Source organism: Ammospiza nelsoni, chromosome Z, assembly GCF_027579445.1.
Source record: "Ammospiza nelsoni isolate bAmmNel1 chromosome Z, bAmmNel1.pri, whole genome shotgun sequence".
NCBI classification, from domain to species: domain Eukaryota; kingdom Metazoa; phylum Chordata; class Aves; order Passeriformes; family Passerellidae; genus Ammospiza; species Ammospiza nelsoni.
The window spans coordinates 45235492-45259918 of record NC_080669.1 but is presented as its reverse complement, the minus strand read 5'-3'; the positions used below and the strand labels follow the sequence as shown (position 1 = coordinate 45259918).

At 39.3% G+C, this 24427-nt stretch overlaps 2 protein-coding genes across 3 annotated transcripts; one reads left to right on the top strand and one right to left on the bottom strand.

Annotated features, from left to right (window-relative positions):
- Positions 1–560: 560 nt before the first annotated feature.
- NSA2 (NSA2 ribosome biogenesis factor) lies at positions 561–6397 on the bottom strand. Its single transcript, XM_059492001.1, has 6 exons — positions 6233–6397; positions 5818–6005; positions 4020–4170; positions 3501–3680; positions 2235–2427; positions 561–830 (listed from the first exon to the last, which is right to left on the bottom strand). Exons 1-6 carry the CDS (start codon positions 6233–6235, stop codon positions 763–765), a joined length of 783 nt encoding a protein of 260 aa, XP_059347984.1. The 5' UTR covers positions 6236–6397; the 3' UTR covers positions 561–762.
- Positions 6398–6549: 152 nt separating this feature from the next.
- GFM2 (GTP dependent ribosome recycling factor mitochondrial 2) lies at positions 6550–24403 on the top strand. Of its 2 annotated transcripts, XM_059492056.1 has the most exons (22): positions 6550–6828; positions 6991–7073; positions 7354–7443; positions 8008–8092; positions 9140–9185; positions 10141–10238; positions 11268–11393; positions 11793–11881; positions 14087–14175; positions 14402–14462; positions 14559–14744; positions 16394–16474; positions 17183–17331; positions 17839–17979; positions 18060–18159; positions 18687–18876; positions 20028–20104; positions 20598–20736; positions 20856–21041; positions 22473–22588; positions 22831–23013; positions 23467–24403. In XM_059492056.1, exons 3-22 carry the CDS (start codon positions 7381–7383, stop codon positions 23593–23595), a joined length of 2334 nt encoding a protein of 777 aa, XP_059348039.1. In that variant the 5' UTR covers positions 6550–6828; positions 6991–7073; positions 7354–7380; the 3' UTR covers positions 23596–24403. The 2 variants fall into 2 exon arrangements, with proteins under 2 accessions (XP_059348039.1, XP_059348040.1); XM_059492057.1 differs by lacking the exons at positions 9140–9185; positions 10141–10238.
- The last annotated feature ends 24 nt before the right edge of the window (positions 24404–24427 follow it).

Below are 24427 nucleotides of genomic sequence, written 5' to 3'. Positions count from 1 at the left end.
ACACACACAGACACATATACCCTTGATAGTTCTTGGTTAATTTCTGTTTTGATTTACTAGATTTTGTTTTTTGGTTTGTTGTGTCTTTTTTCCCTTAGTGTGCCTTAATTGTCTCATAGAAGTAGAGCAAATCTTGCCAATCAACTTCGTTGTGCTGTTGCTTAATATCAAATCTGTTTCTTTCAGGTGCTCTTGCCAGTGATTTTTTAAGCAATCTCAAACACTCATTTGTCACACACACCCCCATTGCTGCTCACATGTTCCCAAGCCCATGATTCTGCAGGGGCAGGTATCAAACTTGGTGCTTAGTTTCTAATGTCAGTCTGCAGTAACATTCCAGCTGCAGCCTCCCAGGTCTTCTTTCCCAGAAGATCTGTACCTTCTTCTGTAGCTTTAGTTGTTACAGCAGGACATTGTGTGAGATAGAGGCTGTATTTCCCATATGGGAGATTTCCCCTATGGGAATGTGACCTGAATTAGGTACAACATACTTAAGCAAGGAAACTGCTATTGTAAAAACACCAAGAAGGTTTAGATCAAATACATACCACGCGAGGAAATAAAAATTAAATCTCTTTATTTGGACAATGTTCAACTGAGCAAACATAAATATAAAAATGTGAGCAGTTGTTTCTGGCTGAAGTTCCTCATCAGCTTGTCAGGGTCACTCTTCTGGAATGGCTGAAGGTTCCAAAGATTTTGTAAATTTGGGTAAAGTCCACTTATTTTGTAGGTGTCCACATCCAATACTTGGTATCCAATTTAAACAAGTAGAATTGCATTAATACAGCCATCATTTTCTGGATTATTAGTTACTTGGGCGTATTTCCCTAGAGAGAAAAGGGAATTACATGTGTACAAAACCTGGAAGTAGTTCTTACAGATTAGATCTTTCTATGTTTGCAAATTCAATCAACAAGTCTCTACAGCACAGGGACTCAAATGCATATCTAAATCTACCTTCTACTGAGCTGTAAACTTATGTTCTCAAAACATTATACTAAGGCTCTTTTTTAATAAATGGATCATTTAGAGTTCTGAGATTAAAAAAAAAAAAATCTTCGGTTTCCTACTGTCCAAGTGAACTCCTCTGTTAAATGAAGTCTGTCTGATCCTATGAAGATCACAGAATATGCTAAGTTGAAAGCGATCCACCAGGATCATTGAGTCTAACTTCTGGCCGTTAGACTGTCCTGGCACAGGACACCCCCAAGAATCACAGCATGTGCCTGAAAACACTGTTCAAATGCCTCTTGAAATCAGTCAGGCTGGTGCTGTGATCTCTTCCCTGGGGAGCCGGTTCCATTGCTCAGCCACAGCCTAGGTGAAGAACCTTTTTCCTGATACCAATTTAAACCTCCCTTGACTCAGCTTGGTGCTATTACCTGAAATCCTGTCACCTTACACCACTGTCACTGGTCATAAGAGTGAAGAGATCAGGACCTGCCCCTCAGCTTCCTCTTGTGACGACACTGAAGACCACAGTGACATCTCCCTTAGTCTCCTCTGCTCCAGGCGGAACAAACCAAATGACCTCAGCCCCTCCTCAAACAGCTCCCCCTCCAGACCCTGCATCATGTTTGTGGCCCTCCTTTGGACACTCCCCCATAGTTTTGTATCTCTCTTACACTGTGGCACCCAGAGCAGCCCCCAGCACTCGAGGTGAGGCTGCCCCAGTGCAGAGCAGGACAATCCTCTCCACTGCCTGGCTGATGCCCCCCAAGGACACGGGTGGCCCTCGTGGCTGCCAGGGCACTGCTGGCCATGTTCAACTTGCCATCAACCAGGACCTCCATGTTCCTTTCCATGGCACTGCTTTCCAGCCTACTGTTCCCCAGTCCATACATACAACCATGGATGCCCCATCCCAGGTGCAGAATCTGTTAATTAGGCACCTACACAGAACTTCCACTGCAAGTGTAATTCAACTGCTCATGGTTCACATGGTAACAGATTTGTGGTATTGCTCAATATGATATACAAGCAAGTAAGCTGAGTCTTTGCTCTGAACTTTATCCAATTTGATTTTGCAAGTGTGAATGGAAAGCGGGAGATTAACACTTAAAGCATGTATTTTTAGAGTTGCTATTGGTTGCTTCTGCTACAGCCCAAACCTAACTTTTAACAATCCATCAACTATGACTAGAGGATAGAGATCTTGACAACACATGATGCAATGAAGATCAAAAACTTTAAAAAGTAGTTCAGCAGTATAACTAGTTAAATTTACTCACCCCAGATAACTTTGCCCCCTTGTGTCACAAGGCCAAGCTCGCTCACGTTCACCTCAATGACAGTACCCTTAGTAATTACTCCCAGCTGTGTATACAAAGGAGATGATGGATTCTTTTTCACACCAAGGATAGGCAGGCAAAAAGTAGCTTTAAGTTCAGGATGTGTCACATGTGCCTTCTTGAAACGTAAGCCCTGTTGCATAAAGAGTGTTAGAATGAGTTAATATTTGCTTTAAACTCTCACAACTGATCTAGTTAAACACTGGGAATTATGTCCTCATCTCTATATATTTAGAAAGACTAGGAAGAATGAAACAACTTAGAATACAGAATGCCATCTGCCTATTGTAGACTGACAGACTTATTTTAAAATCTAGTTAATAAAAAGATAAAGCTTTCCATGTACGTTTTCAGGATGTCAATTTTTAGTAGCAGCTCAACAATAATACTTGTTGCCTTGGACAATTTCTGTTCCATGAAGAAGTATGATAAAATATGAAATACCCATCTCCTAGAGCAGTTTTTATCTAGTGACCTGCACTTCATAGAGGGTACTTTACCATTATGTACCATAAATTTTTCTGTGTCAAAAAAATCTTTCCAAGGCTGGTGTGTAAGACCATCAAACTAGCAGTTAAGTACAATTCAACGGGCAGCCTGCACAGTGACTGTTGAGTCCTGGAAGGGAACAGGAATGGCTCTTTATATAAAACCAACACTATCTCACTGAATCCAGCTCTTCTGCCTGTGTGCTGCCAGGCTGATAGAACCCAGGCACTGCTCCTGCAGCTGAGTAAGTAAAGGCTGGACAGGAGGCACAGCTCTTCCCTTCACAGTCACAACTGTGCTTCAAGCTTATTTAAGCCAAAAGGAGGGAATTCTGAAATCCTATAACAGAGTGGGCTTCTGCAGTTCGGAGAATCAGTGCAGTTTGAAAAAGACACTGTCATCTTTAAAATATATGCAAAGTATTTTTGAAAAAGATTTTCCTATGCTAATGCAAAAGCTAATAGCTTTAACTTACTAGCATCATCTGAGTTATAGGAAAAAAAGCAGGAATTTCAACATAGACTGGGACTCTAGAGGCATCTCCCCACCCGCCATGCTATTAGAGGTTTATATTTTGGCAAGGAAACAAACAGGAATGTTCTACATGAATAATGATCAAGTGCATAATCACACAAGAAAGTTTCTTTAACACAGAAAATCAAAGCAGTAACTCAAAAGAATTATTACTTAAATGTTCTTTAGGCTCTAAAACATTACCATTGGTCGAATGAATCGCTCGTACTTAGGAGGCTTCCTAGTAAAGCCATCTCCAACGAAACAAACTTTTGTAACCATCCTCTTCCATGCCTTCTTCTTTCTCTTTCCTGTACGAATCACCTTTAAAACTTCTGTTTCTCCTTGTGCACGAACTTTTGGCACAGGCACCTCCCACTTCCCCTGGAAGGAGGGTAAAAAAAAAAAAAAACAAAAGGTCAATATTCTTACCTGTCACATATTTAAATGAAAGGGGAAAAACCAAAGCATAAAATCAAATTTCTGGAAAGCAAAGGGTTAGACCATAGTTGTTATGCAACTCATAGCCACTTATTTAAATAGCACTTTAAAGTTCCAAAAACCAAGATACTGCATTTGCTCACATTGTCCTAAACTGTTCAGTCACTCAAGATTTCATGTTTTAATCAGTCTTTGCTTGAAGGCTGTTACATAACCTTGGCATCAGCAATATAAAGTGGTTGTTGTTATTTTAGGTATCTGAACTTTGATACATTTACTTACAGCTTTTTCCTTTCTTTTTTGTTTGATCATGTTAGAGAGAACCTTGGCCCGGGACTGGCCCTCTCTGTCCAGCAGGTATGCTGGTACAGCTCCTTTGGGTGTTTTTTCATCACTCTTCTGCTTTGTATTTCTCTTCTCATGCATTTTAATGCTGCAAAGAAAGAAAACCAATATTAACAACACAAGGAAAAAGACTTATTTTTAGATATACCATTTTAACTTAGCCTGTGCCTGCTCAAAGTTTTCTTTAAGAGGTATTTGTGAAGTATTATATATTAATATTTAAGGAAATATATATATATATATATATATATATATATATATATATATATATATGAATTATATATATATATGGAATAATACTAAATAATTTTCAAGTAAAACTACTAATTTCATTTAATCTTGTCATTTCCTACCAGGACAGGAACACAAGAAAGACATGCACCTCTTTAAGGAATTTCTGTGCGACCCGAAGCAAACAGCCAAGCACTTTGAGAGAGGGTAGCCTTCCTCTCTGCTGACAAAAAAACCCCATTCTATGCCTCTTCTGAGATTTGATGGCAATGCTTACACATGTGAGGAATGTGTGTTTGTAAGAGGAGCCAAGTTTTGTTAATTTTGAGGCTGTTTACTGGGGGGGAAGAAAAGACCCACAAACTAATAAAGGGTTAATAAACCCATCACCTCTAAAAGTAGCAGGAAAGCAGCTATCTACACTTTGAAACCAGCAAAAACTACACGGTGGATAGGTATGAAGTTCATTAGCAATTAATGAGAATGTTAATGATGCCGAGGCAACAAGATAATGCTTGAGCTATGCAAAAAGCTGCAGCTATGCAAAAAGAAGTAGTTACTTTGTAGCAGGGTATGTGAATGATGCATGTTTTAATAACCTGTAAATTTAGCACAACAAGCTAACTGCAGAAAGCTAACCACTGCCTACTGGAGCAGACAATCTTACAGAGCACCTGCAGGAACTGGGGTGAAAAGTTCAAGGCTGAGGAAGACCAAGGAGCCTTCACCAAAAACAACCACCAGGAGGCTGGCAACCACCTACTGCGGAAACCATGCATGTGCTACAAGGGCTCACGTAATCATGCAGTTAGAAACTATGTCTCAAAATGAAGGCTACAAAAGTGTAATGTGTGCATTAAGTAAAAAAAGCAGACAAGCTTTTCTCTGTAAAAAGAATGGACAGGTGAGTTTGTGGTGCTGCTATCCCCCTCACTTCCAGCATCGAATAAACAAAGACCTGCTCTACAGGCTTTACACTATGGAGTACTACTTTCTTGCCTAGTTTTCAGGCATCATTAACAGCTTTGATTTCAAGTTTTCAAAATTTACAGAAAAATGCTTTTATCATCTATTATTGACACTGCTGTTTATCCTTGCAGACAGGCCTCATCTTCTGCTTAAATACTTCGTATGGTACTGTACATTTGCTATTAACCACTAAAAAATACCGCCTCGTTACACTAACACAGCAGCTGATATAAAAGCTCCTAAGAATTGCATTCACTTTTTTCGTCATGATTACATTAGTCGCGGTTACTGCCCATCAACACTTGTCTCAGGAAGTACTTCTAGAAGCTAAATTGTTAACATTCATTTAAAAGAGAGGGACACTGAAATGTGTCTGCTGCGGCAAAGCCCCCTTCCTTCTACAGCCCGATCGCTATTTAAGACCATAACATGCGACTCAAGCAATAATGAGCTCTTTGTAACAATATCAACGTCTCATCTCATCCTTCAAGCGTCAAGATGACGGCACGGTATCAGAGAGGAGGCGGACACTCACGTCTTTTTCATCTGTATCTTCTCGGCATGCCGCTGCTTATGATACAGCTTCGCCTTCAGCCCGATCATCTTCTTGGCCTTGCGGGACCGCTCGTGCGCCTCCCGGCCCTCCTTCTTCCTCCGCTTCTCGTGGTAGTCCAGCCGGTAGCCATAGCGCTTGCGGTGGAGCTCGATGTGCTCGTTCTGCGGCTGTGGGCACACAGGCAGCGCGGTCAGCGGGCACGGCCGCCCGCGGGCCGGCGACGGCTCCTCCGCCGCACGCGGGGAGGCCGCGGCCCGACGGCGGTACCCTCACTGCGGGCCCCACCCGGCCTCCCGCAGTCTCCCATCCCTCCCCTGCACCGCCGTTTGCATCCCGCCGCCCGACCCCGCGCCCCGCGCCCGCGGCTGCCGCATCCCCCCGCGCCGGCTCCCACCATGTCGGCAGCCCCGCGGCCTCCTCCGCGGCGAAAAGGGCGGGCCTCCTGGGAAGTGGCGCCGAGTGGAAACGCTTCCGTGCGCCTCTTTGGTTCCTCTCCGTGGAGAGGCTGCGGTCCGCGTCCCCCGAGGGCTCCGCGCCGGACTTGACGAGGCCAGGGAGAGGGGGAGAAACAGAGCGAGAGAGGTCCAAGAGGCGCTTTTTGCTGCCTGGTCTGTCAGGTTGTGGAGGGAGAGCGGAACGCGGGAGGGAGGTGAGGTAGCGGGGGAAGGCAGAAGTAGGTTGCCTTCCGGCGGCTGCGCTGCCGGGGCAGGTCCGGCGCAGTCCCGGGCCGGGCCGAGGGAGAGGTCCGGGAGTAGAAGGTGACCCGGAGCCGGCGCACGAAACGCCCCGGGGGTTCGGAACGCGGCCGGAAGGCGGTGTCGCTTTGCAGAGAGCCTCCGGGGGTCGGCGTCTGGCGGGACTCGGCTGGGCTCGGCTTGCGGAGTCGTCACGGACAACGTGAAGGCAGCGCGCCCTTCCCGCTCCCCCGGTCAGCAAACTGCGCCGGCACCATCGGGAGGCGTGTGCGAATCGCAAGATGAGGGAGTGGAGGTGAGCGTGTGCGCTGAGCCCTTACTCTGCGTTGTGAAACTACTCCGAAACAGAAAGTCACGGGAGCTGGACAGTGATGTCTCCTCGAATAACCGGCAGCCATTTAGGAATGCTTTTGACGCTGCTGTACTTAATATTTTCTACTGTTTCTGACCTAAATAGGTACTTTGCCCTGCCATCCTTCGTTCTTCAAGACTAGAAAAGCTATTTGCACTTTGCTCGCCAGCTCTGGAACTTATCTGAGAGTGAGTGTAAATTCTCTAATTTTCGTTATTCTGCTTTAATTTTTCCGTGAGAAATATATTTAGTGTTTGTGGGCATGCTTTTATGCTGCATTTTTAAGACTTAATAATATTATTATTACAGATCTGACACTGATTTAACTTGCAAAGCAATAACCTGAAAAATATTAACCTGATTTCCCATGAAAAAGAATGAAGTTTTGTGATTGAGTTATGTCAGAGGAACATGGTTAGCCTATTTCCTGTCAGAAACATTTTATACAATGTTTACTTACCTTGCCAGGGAACAGCTTTAGAGACGGGAGGCAAAATGTTGAGAATTATGGGGAAATTTTCAGTGAATGCATTGAAGCCATCAAGTTTGTGCAATAAGGTAAGCTTTCCCCCCGGTTTTGATAGTTCCTCTGTGAGCAGGGGAAACACTTGTGTTATTCTGAGTAAGCTTTTTTAATTGATGTGTTGGTTTTTGTTTGGGTTTTTTTGTCTTTAATGGTTGGCCTCTGGACAATCCATACTTTCATTTTGGAATGGGACTTCAGTATTGGGAACTGAATTTGTAAATTTTGTGTAAATTTTTTGACTGCTTAACTCTTGTAATTGTTAAATTATTGACGAAAGTAATTAGATGTATTTAAAAATTTTTGGCAATTGAAAAATATTTTGATGCTGCCATAAATTTTTACTGATTATCCCAAATACTATTTGGATCAACTTTGGTTTAAACCTCAGTTTAAACTTGGTTTAAACCTCAGTGGACATCAACTTCAAGCATCTGATTTTAAATAGTTGGTTTTTTGACCTTGTATAAATACCCAGCAACAATATCTGTTCCTGTAGATTTTTTTTTGAGATTATTTTTCTACAGCTGCCAGAAACGTGGCTGCAAAGTAGCTAGTCATAACAATTAATGTTCTGTATAATTATTTTTTCTTTCAAGTACATGTATTTCAGAAATACAAAAACGAGAGTCATGGGTGTGACACAGCGAAGCTGCAGTCTGAGAAACTACAGTTCTCCACCAGGTATAAGTTTATGTGGTTTTCTTTGTAGTAAGGATTAATTTAAAAGTGAATAAAAATAAGAAATTCTTTCTATTTCTGTACAGTTTCTGTTTTGTATTCTTTTGGTCATTTTTTATAGAATTTAATGCATGAAACATAAATAGAGCACTTAGCTCAAGGACTGAAGAGTTTTGTGTTGCTGCTCTTTTCTCAATATATTCACAGTATAAAGCCTTTAGAAAGCAATAATAAGCAAAGGTACATGTAATAAGAAGTCAGGTGAGTTGTGAAGTGTGCTGGGATCTCTCATTAAGGGTTCCTGTAAGATGCTGCTTCGGTGTGTTTCTGATGGGACTGATGATCTGTAGGTGGTAAAAGAATGTTGGCTTAAATATAGTTGAATTCTGTGTGGCCTGTCAAGGATGAACTATACTACTTTTTTCCTGAAACACAACTTCAGTAGCTTGAAGAACTGAATTTGGGTTAGTTTCATAAAAAATTACCTTGACAACTTATTTCATAGTTAAGCTGTGTGAGAAAAAACGTATCTTGCAAGAAAATAGCTTTTAAAACTTCCCAGTCCCATATTTTCTCAGCACAGTTTAGCTTGCCTTTTGTCCCTGAGAATTATGCTGTATAGCTTTAAGGCTTAAAGAGGAAATAACTTTTCAAATTAATTATCTAATCACCAGTTCAGATGAATGTCTGCATTACAGTTGTCTTGAACTGAGGTATGCTTCTGCAGAGTAAGATGATGATACTTTCCTCTGTTGCCTTTTTTCTGTTATTTCTAAATTACAGCTGTTTTCTCAACCATTTCTCTTTTTTTGAGATGGGGAGAGGTTTATTTAAAATTAGGTTCATATCTTTAAAAAATTGAGGTGGTAGAGATTACAGATTGTCATGACTTGTGGCTCTGAATCTTTTTTTTAAATAAGGTTTTTAGAAGTTTTCTTAAATATATTTCTACATTGGATTCTGTCTGAAAAGGTTTTTCTTTCTTTCTTTTTTTTTTTTTTTTTTTTTTTTTTTTTTTTTTTTTTTTTTTTTTTTTTTTTTTGTTTCCAGGAGATGTTAAGTCTCTGCATTCTGTCATTAATCCTCATATATCCAGGTACATCAAGCTAGTTTATTGTTGGGATGTAACTTCAGTCAGAACAGTTGATGTGATAAAGCATTGTAGGTTGTTGCCATGCCTGTCTGATGTGCATGTTTAATATAAAGTTAGTACTTGCTTACCTTTACCCTTGTGGCATTCTAATAGAGAGTGCTTGCTCGTGGCACAAAGGTCCTGTGTTGTGCCTTGCTTGCACCATCCTAACCAAAACCAGGCTGTTAGGGAAGCTCCCAATCCATGGTATTGCTGGGAGGTGGAGAAGGGGGAAGGATGTCTTGGTAGCTAGAGGGCAGCGGGTGGGCAGGGCTGTGCGCTTTGTTTTCATGGCACGTTTGATGAGGACAAGGCAGTTAGGGGCTAAGCTGCCAAAGAAGTGCCTTAGGGATGAAGTTCCCTTGGAAGTGTACCTGAGGGTGAGGTCAAGGTCATTAGTGGTGAACATGGGGCTGATCACAAGCTGTGCTGTGCAAAACAAGCAAAGCAGTTTTGGAAGCTACTGGTGAAGTACTTCAGGAAGGAAGAGTAGGCTGAACGGGATCAAGGACAGCTTCATGGGAACTTGGGTGTGCTGTATTTGGGGTGTAAAGCGTATCTATGCAATAGGTTGTTTAGAGCACCAGGTGTCAGGGATTAGGATGGATAAGAGAGAGGAGGGGCTGTTTCTGTTTGTCGGGAGGGCAGATGGGTGAGCATGATCCCAAGAGGGGGTTTTCCATGAAGTGGAGCTTGGAAACCTGTTGCAACACTGTTCAGTACTATTGATTTGAAGAAAATCCACCATATCAATACTGACATTTTTCAGTGTTGGAATGTACACTATATCAGATATGCAGCAGAGAAGCAATGTTATTAATCTGGTGTGCTGTTCTTGGGGAATATTAATTATACAAATAAGAATTATCACAGGCTTAAAAAATTACTGCACTAACCACAATGTTTTCACTTAATGCAGAATCCGAAACATTGGCATTATGGCCCACATTGATGCAGGCAAAACTACAACAACAGAGAGAATGCTGTATTATTCTGGATATATAAGAACACTTGGAGGTTAGAAATGCTTTTTGTATTTCAGTAGGTTTAAGAAATTTATAGTGTACCATTACATGCAGTACAGTTGCTGATGGAATATCTCATGTAGGAGACAGTTGTTCCAAAGTTGTGCTGCAGTTTAATTGAATTTTAATGCATGTTCCTTTTTGCACTAAGGCAGTTTTGATTTTAGATATCATAGGTTGATATTTTTCTTTTACTTTCAGCATGTTATGTTTTATTTAACATTTGATTACAGAATCTCCTTATTTTGCTGGTTGCTAATTGGCTATTCTGGTAAAGCAGTTTGTTGAGTTCTCTTTTGACCTGTGAAGAGGGCAGAGTAAGAAAAAATATCCATTTCTTTTGAAAGCCATGACACAGAAAGACTTCTTTGCTACAGCAAGTTCAATAGAATTCTTCAAGATTGAAATGCTCACAGCAGCCTCTGTTTGGGTTTCGTTTTGACATTTTAAGTTTTATACCCTGTTCTCAACTGTATATGACTGATACTCGGGATCCCACTAATTTAAAAATGTGAGCTGCTTCTCTTGTTATTAAAAAGTAAGCAAAGCCCAGCCTCTTACTTGGTGGTTTGTTTGTTTGTACTTTACTTTTGATTTAATTACCTTTTGATTACCAAATTTCAAAATGTCAGTCACATTCCATACAGTGAGTGCAGCCAGGTTTTTTAAAGTTGTAGTTTGTTCATGATTTTGGACTTTGTTTAGTTTTTAAGGTGCTCATGGTGCTACTGGGATTGAGAACAACAAAAAAGTTGTTGGAATAGCTTGTCTTTCACTTGCAGGGCATTTATTCCTAGGAAAGGGAGCTTGGGTAAATTACCTGGCATTGTAATGTTTTCAAAAAGGCTAATTTTCATAGCTTACACACACACACACACACACACATATGTGTCTGTGTATATATATATATATATACACACATGTAAAAGAGACTATTTCCAACTCTCTCTTGACATCTGTATTCAAAGACAATTTCAGATTTTGAGTTGATTACCTACCCAGTCGTGGTTTCTGTTTGCAGATGTTGATGATGGAGACACAGTGACAGATTTTATGGCACAAGAGCGAGAACGTGGTATTACCATTCAGTCTGCTGCTGTTACATTTGACTGGAAGGACTACAGAATCAATCTGATTGACACCCCAGGTACTGTTCTTTAGTCGCACTCATGTATTAAGGGAGAGAGGGTGAGGTGGAGTGTCACAGAGTGTCTTTGTCTTAAATGTGGTGCAAAATTTAATTGGTGTAATTGCATCCATAAAAACACCTACACTAAGCTCTGTTCAGCTTTGGATAATTATTACTTGCTGACTCCTAGCTTATATAAAATGAGCTCAGATGTTTCCACATTAAATCGTTCTCAGTTCTAGGTATGCATTATAATAATCTTGTTTATTTCAAAGACTGATAGGTGTATTTCTCTGCAAGTAAAGAAAAAGTTGTTTTGACTTTATTTGAAAGAAAAAGAAAATGTTTAAATGTGTAATGACCTATTGATGGTGTCTGTTTGAATTATGATGGTATAAAAGGAAGATTGTTTTTTAGGCCATGTGGACTTTACAGTGGAAGTTGAGCGTTGTTTGAGAGTCCTAGATGGAGCAATAGCAGTATTTGATGCTTCAGCTGGTGTTGAGGTAAAATCAACTGTTATAATTTGTGTGTGTGTAGTCTGTCATGGTAAAGAGATTTTCTCAAACCCTTTGTGTTTGATTAGTCTTTCAGTTCCCCAGGAAAGGTTAAATCCTTGTGCCCAACTCAGTCTCTCAGTGTTCTGTTATGGAGACCCAGGGACCCTTCACTGAACAATCCACTGGATCGGAGCAGGGTTCAACTACCTTGTTCAGGGTCGTATGCAGACAGAAAGACATGCTCCTAAGGGGTCGTTAATTGGTCTGTTGGTGCCTCAGGAAAGATCCAGGGAGACATGCCAACAGGTTAAGAGAGACCCTGGGCCTTCACAGTGCTGTATGTTACCTGCTACCAGCAACTGTTAGCACCCTTAAAGGACTAAGACTTAACAGTTTATACAGTTTATGGAATAGCACTGCTCATTAATGTAATTGAAAACTGTTACAGGTTAAGGTTTGAAGACTTCTGGTGATAGCATTTGGCTGCAAAAGTGTCTTGAAAGCAATATGCTAACCAGCTCTAATCCCTAACCAAAACTAGCTTGAGTTAGTCATTCAGCATGGATAGAGTGCAGTTTTTACCCAATAGATGTCGCTATTGGAATGAAGACAAGTTCAGCCTGTTGTCTGATCCCAGAAGTTCCCAGGAGCCAACTTCTCCCCATTTTTAATTTACTTTAATACTATTTTTGTGTCTAGGTGGAGCTTCAGTGACTGTAGTCATGCATCCCATGTTCAATGGGAGTGGTCATACCTTCTAGCTGGGTAATATTAGTGTTACATCTAAGGTCACCTTTTTCTCCCTTGGTTGGCAGCTCCTATGTGGCTTGCCAGCTACAATGTACCACTGAGTCCCCTCTCTTGCAAGGATTTAAACAGAACCTGGACACAGTGTCTTCACTCTGCTCAGCATGTATTGTGTGGGAAGTCAGGCATGCTGACCACATCCTATCTGGGGAATAGCAACTGCATCTCACTGTGTAGTTTCCACAGTTACAAATTCTCTTAGAGGGTGAATGCGCCTTCCCAGTTTTCTCTGATTTTATCTCCAGTGACTCGTAGTTAAACTCTCCTGCAGTGTTTAATGACTTTAATCAGGCGGAAATAATGTACAGAGATTTTTCTCTGTATTCTCTCAATGCTTTTATAAAAATTCAGCTTCAGGAAGCTGAGATTCAATTTTAAATCAGGTAGTGCACACGAATTTCCATGGTAATGAACAGCAAGTGTGATTATCATTATAAGTTTGGAATGGTTTTGTTATTTTGTTGCTGTCTTTTACAACTATTGATTGAAGTGAATGCTTCTGACTAGCTCCACAAATGGAATGAATATAGGCCAATTTCTCATTTTCACATTTCATGTAGAAAATAGATAATTTTCAGGCACGTTTTCTGCTTCCCCAGTGTCCTTTTTAACAGAGCGCAGAAAAGGTGGAGGCAAGCTAGAACTGGACTTTCTACAGCATGAGATGTTTCAGTAGTTCAATCCTGTAGAAAAGTTACATGTGAAGTCCCTCTTGCACGGGACATAGATTTTTCCTGGATGAGGGAACTCCTAATCACTGTAAGTCACATTATTTAACTTCTTACTGGAAAACATGTAGGTGCCACTAAATATGAACCTGAACTGAGTAATAGCCTCCATCCTCAAAAACAAAGCAATTAGATCTTCTTGTTTTTTTCTAAAACACTGTAGCAAGTTCTTACATTATTCCTTGTAGTGGTAAGAGACTATTAATGAATCGGAACTGATTTCTCTATATACCTGCTTTAATTTTCAAATAAAAATACATATGATAAATGGCTCAGCCGTGCACAAATTACTGTTAAAACCACAGTAGTTTTTAGTGTTGTATGTGTTGCCACAGAAATGCTTGCCTCTGTGTGTGCCTAAGTAATTTGGCAATAAAGCATAAAGTCACTACATTACAGAGTTTTCCCCATATATGCCCCCCATAATGCTTAGTTTCTCTTCACATTCCCTTGCCACTATGCCTGTATGCCCTTAGTGCAGAAAAGAAAATGACAACAGCTGAGAGACAAGCTAAGACAAAGCTGCCTTTGGAGTTCATCTGTGATGCTAGAAATGGGATTCTCACAATGCACAACACAGTTCCCTTCTCTACTCTCAACTCAGACCTTCAGTGGTGTTGGGGAGCATGTAGTGCAGCTGTTGACCCTAATGTTTCCATTTTGTGTTTTGCTTTAGGCACAAACTCTGACAGTCTGGAGACAAGCGGACAAACACCAGATACCACGAATTTGCTTTTTAAACAAGATGGACAAAAACAGGGCAAGGTATTCAGGCAGTTATTTTAATCATTGTTAAGAAGCTTATAAGGGAATGTCTAGCATTTTCCATTAAGCATAGAGCAGCCCAATTATGTTAATACTATATACTTCTTTGGTTATGGAAATGCATATTTTTGTATAATTCTAGGAGTAATTTTTGAGTAAGTAGGGAATGGTGAGCCTATCATAGTAATATCATGAAGTTTTGTTTAACTTAGTATGTTTTCTGTAGTTTTACATATGCTGTTGAGAGCATCAAACAAAAGTTGAAGACAAAACCTTTACTGTTACAGGTAAGCTTAGAAATTAAATGCTCATTTCGTTTCTTTTGAATGGAACTACTTTCTTAATTTTTTTCCATCAGTCTAAAGTCTCAGTTTGATTTGCAGTTGCCTATTGGGGAAGCCAAGACCTTCAGAGGACTGGTTGATGTTGTGACTAAGGAGCGAATAATTTGGAAACCTACTTCTGATGTGGATGATGGAAAAAATTTTGAGCGAAAACTGCTGCTGGAGACTGATGATCCAAACCTGTTCCAAGAGGTCCAGGATGCAAGAAATACCTTAATAGAACAAGTAAAGTTCTAAAGTAAATACATAATATATTTAAACCCATTACTCAGAGCAGTAGGAAAAGTAGGCTGAAAGAGACCTCTGGAGGTGTCTGGTTAAGTGATCTGCTTAAAGCATTAGGTTGACTTGTTCAGGCTTGTTCAGTTTTCAAGTCAAGGGATGATGATTCTCTGTAGGCAGCCTTTCCCAGTGCTTGACCATAATTTCTTTATGTCCAGTGGGATTTTACTGTGGTGCAAGCTGGAACTGCCAGGCTGGTGCTTTCCTTGTGTACCTCTGAGGAGAATCTGATTCTGTTTTCCCTGAAGCAGGGCCACTACCACTAGTTTAAATAGTAAGATACAGTATTTGCATCCCGATTTAGCTTCTCCAAGCCAGACAAACCTATCTCTCTGGGCCTCCAGCCCCATTAGTGGTTTTCCAATGGAATTCCTACAATTTGTCTGTCTCTTTTGTGCTGGGGAAGCTAAAAGCAGATGGTGTTTGTACTGTCTTAGATGCCAAAATATATTTGGCACATTTACATGAAACATGACAAATGTGACTTGAAACCTGCAGGGTATCCATACTCTTTTGAAATGACAGCTAAAAGCTGGATGGGATGTTGCAGCCTGGTCAAAATGACACTAAATGCTGTATTAGAAGCAGCTCAATAGATCCTTAAATAAATCAATCCTTTTGTTGGAAGGGCTGCCATCCACACAACTTTGAATATTGTGCAAGTGCATAAACAGATTATGGTAGCTCTGTTTCCTTTGAAATTGGAGATATCTATTTTATATTGCTCTGACTTCATAGAACATATACACAATCTGGTTTTCAAACTTAGTAGGTTTTGAAATGGCAGTGTTAATACCCAGCCTTTTTTCTTAAGAAATGTGTTGTGAGGTAGAAAGGTCTGTAAGAATAGTATTGGTTTTTTCCCCTTTGTTTTCTGGGCCCTTCCTGAAGGAGGAAGGGCTGTACCAGTAGTGTGATAATTGAGATAACCTTGTATTTGCAAAACATTTTTTGAAATGCTTTCTATGCTGTTTATATTCCTTATCAAAACCCTGTAAACTGCAGCATTTTGAATACTGGCCATTTTGCACATGTTACTTTCACTTAATTAAACGAACTATTTCCTGTATCTTTCATGTTTTAACTGTTAACTTGATAAGACTTCTAATTGCTTATCAAGGGTTTATTTCAGAATTTGGCCAATTGGTGTGTAGCCAATAGAGAGAGCAAAGTGCTTTCCTGTGCTTGGGTGTCCTGAACCTGTGACAGTGCAGTATGTTAGATGTTTAAGGAGTTAAGTTACATGTCAAGCTAACTGGTACAATTTGAAAACAGAGACATGCTCTTGGACCTACAAACCCTTGACATGAAGAAGGCCAAAATGCCATGATGCTTGTCTGTTTCTTCTAGCTCAGTGTTTGTTGGCTTGTAAAGGTTGCTTGCTGCTTACTTCAGGCTTCCCCGGGTTTTTTCCCTCCATCCTTTCTTGAAGCCTTCATTTCCATAATTTTATATTATCTGAATTTATAATTGCTGATGTCTTTAAAGACTTTGTTTCTGCTCTGTTTGGCTATATATTTTAAGTAAGTTAGATATGTAACTTTTCTGTGAAACTGCTGTATGCCAAATAATAAAGAACTATTCTGTTGAAGGTTGCAGATCTGGATGATGAATTTGCTGAACTGGTTCTAGGAGAAAATAGTGAAAATTTTGACTTAATTCCAGCTGACAAGGTATTTTTTTATATTTGCAAGTGTTTACTAGTGCTTATTGCAAGGGTTTGGGTTATTCTTCCATTGACACATGCAGATTATGATTTTGCAGATTTTTCAATAAAATGAGATCACACCATTTAAGCAGTAAATTAACAGTAGTGTGGATGTAGAACATATTCAGAGTTAGTAGGAATTTTATAAAGATATGCCATGATTCTTAGGCATGCTAGGTTTTATTTTAAAAGTTGGGTACATTTATTTAGGAAGGTGGGGTTTTCTTTTTTTTGAAAGTTAGACTGCCACAAAAGAATTTAGGGAAAGGTGAATGGAACTTGCAGATAGACTCAGTGCAGCTTGTGACTGAGCTGCTGATTCTCACTAACAAAAATAGCATCTCAGCTACTTTGGAATGGTTGGGTCTTTAGACACTGCATGTTGAAAGCAGTGAGTTACAACATACTGAATTCAAAGGATTGTTATAACAAGAACAGCAGCAGATTTGTGTGAAATGTTTAGAAATCTTAAAACCAGTGTCTTCTGTTTTAGCATCTAAATGTTTGGGTTTATGGTTTGGAGCTTGCTAAAAGCAGTGAAAGGGTTTTGGATGAGTGATGCATTTACAAACATACTTTTTAGCTTTTTGGAGATTGGTTAGCAGTATCTAATAGCTGGAGTGCGACTAAATTGTAGATCGTGTATTAACAGAAGATAATTGTTTTTTTGCAGCTGCAGTCTGCCATCCGCAGAATCACGCTAGCTCAGAAGGCTGTCCCTGTGCTCTGTGGCAGTGCGCTGAAGAACAAAGGGGTGCAGCCTTTACTGGATGCTATTACTTTGTACCTGCCTGCACCTAATGAGCGTTCATATGAGTTTCTGTAAGTACAGGTAGAAAAGAAGATTCAGAAAAAAAGAAGGAAAGATAAGTAGGAAAACACAAAAGCAGAAAATGAAATATATTAACAAAGCATTCATATTTTTAAAAAATATTTACTGTCTTTAGGTATTAAGTAATAGTAGAGATGTGTGGACAGAAAAATAGACTTGAGTACTGAACCTGCTTTGTTCAGTTCTGCTGGAATTGGATGCATTTATCTCCAAATGTCAAACTAATCTGAGGACATTGTCATTTCACAAAAACATGATCTAGGAATCCTGTTTAGTATTGTCTGAATCACATAACATCTTACATAACATGTCCTATTGGAGGTGGAACTGCTTAGATTATTATTTTTTGATACAAATTACAGTTTTTGAAAATCTGCCTCCACTAACATTGCAGTAAGAAGCATATCACCTCTTAAATGAGTGAAAGTTTAGATAAACATGCGTGTGAGTGGATTAATCCTACAAGTATGCTTTTTGTTGTGCTTTTTATTTTGCAGACAGTGGTACAAGGATGATCTGTGTGCCCTGGCATTCAAAGTTCTTCATGATAAATGTCGTGGACCACTAGTTTTTGTTCGTGTTTACTCAGGTTCATTGAAACCTCAGTCAGCTGTATATAACATTAACAAAAGTTGCACGTGAGTAAAATAGAGGTGTGGTTCTATGTAGTATTGGAATGCCTGTTGAAGTCCTGAGTAACAGAGAATTTAATTTTCAGAGAGAGAATGAGCCGGCTGCTCCTGCCTTTTGCTGATCAGCAGATTGAAATACCATCACTAATGCCTGGCAACATTGCTCTGACTGTTGGGTTAAAACAGGTAATGAAGAATACGGATACTGTAAAGGAGCTTGTTTCACTAGTGTGCTTTCTACTTCTATGATATCATATCTCTGATGTTCTTGATTATGGTGACGTATGTAAACTTGCTTTATTTGAAGTACGTTTAGATGTACTTCCTCCTAAATTTAAATACCACAGTCTACAAATATCAGTAATTGACCTGGAAACTGCAGTGCTGATTGGAAAGGACTGAAAGCTGAAGGTGTATTTTGTTAGGGTTGGGCTTGTATTAATACTGTAACTCTTAAAATACAGTGTAATATCACAAGAGACCTCCTGTGGGGAAGGGGAACGATGGTCTGAATCAGTTACCCAAAAGGAACAGTTTCAAGTTCAAAGAAATGTGTTTTGTGCTTGCTTCTATTAGTTTAATAATTTCTTACTATCTGAATAGGCTGCATGAATCTCATTTACACAGATTTTCTAAAATATAACCAGCTTTAGCATACATTTTGAGTTTGGCGTTGTTTTTTTTTTCACATCACTTCCTTTGTTGATCTCTAGAGTGCCACTGGAGATACCATAGTGTCATCAAAGGCTTCAGCTGTTGCTGCAGCACGCCGAGCTGGAAGGGATGCTGGGGAAAAGAAGAGGTCTGGTAGTGGTGTAGACAGTCTTCTGCTGGCAGGTGTTGAGGTGCCTGAGCCTGTCTTCTTCTGTACCATTGAACCGCCTTCAATGGCCAGACAACAAGGTACAGTGCAGCCACCTAACTGGATGACTTAACAGACTTAACAACCCAGTGATCTAGTATGGTTCTTTCTGGTGTTTTTGTACTGAGGGTATACTTCAGATCATGATTGTCCATATCCTTTGTTACAAGAGCATCAAGCAGTAGTGGTACTACTACTTTTCTAGTTTTTGTGTCTAGAAGAGTAGTAGTTCTTCATTTAGAAATAGAAGGGATACTTATTCTGAGTTTTGCTGCAGTTACAGTGGGGGGCTGTACATAGTGTCCGGAGTACAAATAGCCTTGAAATGGGTTTTTTTTTCAGCTGGCACTCTCAGTTTTACTCTGTAAATTCTTTATATACCAAGAATTCTCTGTTTCTAGTTAGGGTTCATCTTTGCATCCTTACAGTCCTGTAATCATACTGTCTTTCTCAACAGTAGATGGCTTGGTAATATGACTCTTTTTGGAAATGCCCTTTAAATTCTGTATCTTTGTTCTAACAAAGCTGAGCTTGTTTGGGGGTGAAGAGGAGGAGGGGAAGTACCAGTGTACTGTGACAGAATGGAGTGAGGTAGAAAACAGATTTGGAGCAACATGTCTGCAGGCTGAGCCACTGGGTTATAGGGTGTTACTGATTTTGTGGTGTTTGGATGTTTTAGTTTGCTTTTGTTTGTTTACTTTTGTAGCTTTTCCCCCCAAAGACTGTAAGGTATGATGGATGCAGTCTTGGCTCTTGATTCATCATGCTGCTGCTTTCCTCAGCAGTTAAGATAATGGGGAATCAGAAAAAAACCCCAAAACCATGTATAAAAATGATTTACATTTTCATTTGGACCATTTCATGTTATCTTGAAGTTCTTAGGTATATCATGTAACAGTTGACATTTATCAGTTATTTACTGGCTTCATTAATAATTTGTAGGTTCCAGTCTGTCTTCATAGAAACACAAAATACCACTCTGAAAATAGCATGTATAATAATTAAATTCAAGCACTTTGTAGCACAGTTAATTTGTGGGATAAAATCAGGAATTGCTGGCTACTTGTAATTTGACCTGAATTTTTTGTCAAAATCTATGCTCCTCTAGGATTCTTTTTGCTTGTTTTGAGGAAAGTGATATTTAGACACTTACTCTGATCTTTCAAATAAAATGTTTGATATTTCTGTACAGACTTGGATAATGCATTGAGCTGCCTTCAGCGTGAAGACCCAAGTTTAAAAGTGAAGCCAGATCCTGACACAGGACAAGTAAGATGAATCTTCTATTGCTCATCTTATAACATTATTTTAGAATATTAAGACCACGCTTTAGTTAGTTCATTTGCATATTGAGGTGTTCTTGATTAGAAAGGACTCTCTGAATGTTCCTATGATATGTGTATGAAACTAAAATAGTCTTTGGCACTTGTGCTTTACACAGAGGAAGTCAGCCCATGTTCTGCATGTTTTTGACAATTCTGTATTTAAAAAGGTTTGAATTACATAGTCTTTAAGATTAGGTAAGATTATCTTTTTTATGATGAGCACAGTACTGGTAACAACACTCTCACTTAAATGGTGTTTATGTTACATGATTTAGAGCAATGTCTAGGGTCCTTAGAATTTGAAGTATTATGGCCATTTGAATTAGAAGCATTTTTAAGAGACAGTTTGAAGCATGCAGGTCATTGCTTAAAGAATTTGTATTAAAACCCGAGTTTTGCATGTTTTTCCACTTCTCTCTTAATTATCATCTCACCAGACTATCCTCTGTGGCATGGGAGAGCTGCACATAGAAATTATTCATGACCGAATCAAACGTGAATATGGAATTGAGACTTACTTGGGACCTCTTCAAATAGCATACAGAGAAACCATCTTAAATGCTGCCCAAGCTACAGGTAAAATGAGTGAATGGAAGGCACATCTTGTTTCTGGTTGTGTAGCTTCATTTACTTTAAATGATATATGAGTAGCTTTCAGATGAATTTTATGTACTATTTTTTTCCTCCCCCTGCAGATATATTGGACAAAACAGTAGGTGATAAACGACACTGTGTAACTGCAGAGATAGAGGTGAGGCCCACGTCAGGAGAAGGGGCAGCAACAAAACCCATCATCAGCTATGCTGAGAATGTCAGTGAAGTACTGCCCAAAGAACTCCAAGGAGCTATAGAAAATGGAATCACAAATTCCTGCATTCAAGGTAAAGGAAATGTTATGATAGCTATACTGGTCTAATATTTTTGTAAGATTCCATTTTCTGGAAGGAAAAACTGCTTGGTAGCTTGAAAAAAAGATAGTGCATATAATGTACAACTAATGTATATGTAAGGTACAAAGGAAAATTACAAAAACTACAAAAAATTCTACTACAAAATTTGCCAAACGTCTTTTTCTCTTTGCCTGGAATGCAAATCAGCATGCCTTTGGTTTGCTTTTAAGGTTGTTGTCTTCTCAGTCACTTAAGAGTGAGCTTGGAGTTCTTTTGGTTTATTTTTTAATGTGGTATAAGAGATAAGACATTTACTTCATGACATCATGTAAACCATAGTGATATAACTGAAATGGTTTCATAGGCCAGCATGTATTACACTTCTATTACGGTTACAATACTAATGCATTTTTTAAAATTTCAAATATGCTAAATCCATGAGTTTTCAGTAAAAACTTCACGTAATTGGAAAGTCTGTGTTTTCTAAAGGATTAAAGTGCCCTTGAATAAATTAAAAGTGTCTCTGACTTTTAATTAAAAATAGGAAGTCTTATGTAACTTGTGGACAAAAAACTGCCTTACAGTATTATCAGTAGGTTGTGGATTAACAAAGGAGATTTTAACTACCAGCATGAATTGATTTTTCATATTTGTTCTGTGGAATTCGAAAGCATCTCCCATCTTTGGCTGTAGAATGTCTTAACCATGTGCTTTCTTTATGCTTCTTGAAGAAACTTCAGAACTCTGCTGTCTCCAGCCTGAAATTGATGCCATTAAGTGCTTTAAAAAATAAAAATACCTGGCCATGTTCTCTGTTAAAAAAAAGTAATATTTCTTTTCTCAGATGTGGTTCAGGCCTCATATGTAGTCTAAGACAGTTTGGTCTAGTTGAGAGTCCTGGGTTGGAGGTAATCTGCCTTAGGACAGTAGTTTATGAAATTGAATTACCCCTGGAGTTTTGGTTGTGTGTTAGTATCAGGCATTGGGGAAAATACAGAAAATATTCTGTCTTCTGGTTAAAGAAAAGTTTTTCTTGCTTTCTCAAATGATGTCTTGTTAAAGAGACTTGTTTTAGAAAATAAACTGCATTTAAAAATAACTTTTTGGTAATGGTTTTCTGGATGAGTATATATCAGGAGGTTCTGAAAATTATCTGTGCTTTTGGTAAAGAGAGTTAAGAAAAGTATGAGGCTGCATTCCTTTGTCTCTTTTGGTAAAGTTAGTAATGACAAAACCTCTAAATGAGGAACATGACCAGTAGCCACACCCCTGGGGAGAGGACAGGAAAGGAAAGAGCAAAGAGGAAAGTGAGAAACTTCCAGTTAATTCTGAAAATTTTTTGCACACGTCTTAATATTCTGAAAACAAATGGGCTTGGTGGGTTTTTTTTCCCATTTATCTCTTCTTCATGGCCCTACCCAGGACCTCTCCTTGGATTCCCAGTTCAAGATATAGATGTGACAGTGCAATCACTGACAGTGCACCCAGACACGTCGCACACAATGGTATCAGCCTGTGTCTCCCGTTGCTTGCAAAAGGTACAGTGAAACTGTAAGCTTCTCTGAACACAGTAGCATGATCTACTGCTGGGAGAATACATGTGTATCAATGTCTGGTCACTGTTCCTCTTTGCATGCTCTCCTAATGCCCTTGCTGGGGAATTTACAGCTTTTGCAAGTAGAGAGTTTGAGTCAGCTTCAGTGATACAAGTACTTATGTCAATTTTATTTAAAAAAGCCCATAGGAGTACATCAGCATAACTTCCTTCCTTTCCACGTAGGCTTTGAAAAAAGCTGGTATACAAATACTGGAGCCCCTGATGAACCTAGAAATCACAGTAAGTGAAGATCATCTCAGTGCAGCACTTGCTGATCTTGCACAGCGGAGAGGTAATATTCAGGAAATCCAGTCTCGTCAAGACAACAGAGTTGTGGTCGCTGCTGTTCCACTAGCAGAAATGATGGTATGTGATTACCTTGGCAATGATAAAACTGATCTTTTTTATAAGCTTTAAGATATTTGGCTTCAGTTTACTTTTCTTTAGTTATGGATAAGTAAATTTAGAATGGATTTTTTAAATTGTATTTTAATTATTGAAGGTCAGAAGGAAGTGTCCTCAAATTGAGTAGCTTTTTTTAATGCCAAATTCAGATTGCTAAACCAGCTTTAAGCTAGAGAACTAATAAATACTACAAAAACAGTATTATGGAGAACAGTTTTTAAAAAAGATTATTATTGACTCATGCACGTGTTGCAATTCTAATACAGTAATATTGGAAAGTTAACTTACTAGTACACTGCAGTATTTTATTATCTGATACTTTTTTTTCTCTCTCTGTGGTCTAAGCAGCTTCCTGTGCTAACTTATCGTCCCCTTATCCTAACCTAAGTGATGTGTATTCTCCATTTTGTCCAGGGCTACTCAACAGTTTTGCGTTCTCTAACATCGGGCTCAGCAACCTTCACATTGGAGCTTGCCAGTTATCAAGCCCTGAGCAGTCAAGAGCAAAGTGCACTTCTTCAGAGGAGGATGGGGTTGGTGTGATCTTTACCCTCTAGGAACAGTGTTTTCTGTCCTCCTGTTAAATATTTTCGTATGTATGCCTGTGTGTTCATCTGGGACCTACTGGTGATGGCAAATAATGAGTTAGCAGCTGTATGAACTGTCTGAGACTGCTTTTAACTGTCCAGGGAGGGAGGTTCAAGAGACTGCTCTGCTGGCAGAACCTCATGACTGCAAAGCAGTGATGCAACCAAATTTGCTGCTCTGCAAATTCTTATCTTGTGGACATTTGTAATGAGAAGTGATGCACATCGTCTTCACAGAAATGAGCACTAAGTCCACCTTAATGTGCCACTGGGACTGTGTTCCTGATCTAGTAAATAAAATTTGTGGAAGTTTTGTTTATCACTAAAATAACTTTACAGTTTTGGCACTCTGTATTTTGATTTGTTTTCAGCTGTACAAAGGATATGGTTAATAAGCACTTCACATTGTACAACTTACAGGTATTACTTCTACTGGTAGAAACCACTTATGAACCAGAGTTCAGGACTGGGTGTAATTTTTACCTAAGTTTATCAAGTAAGAAATGGATGCTTCTGCAAATCAAGTAAGATCTGTGAAAAAAAAAAAATAAGAAAGGCAGTTTTTCCAGGACTAATTCCTACCTACCATCCTGCAGTATGTTAAGAACAGATTTGTTTGTTTACCTTTTTGAATTAGTAAATTAAGCTGTAATGGTTCTGATTTGCTATGGGTTGCAATTGTCTGGTTACCTAGAAAAGGGGCAAGTGATACTTTGAAATAAAAAGATAGTTTGCTCCAAATTTAAATAATGTCTTAGCTTTATTTTCTTCAACTTTAGAGTGTACAG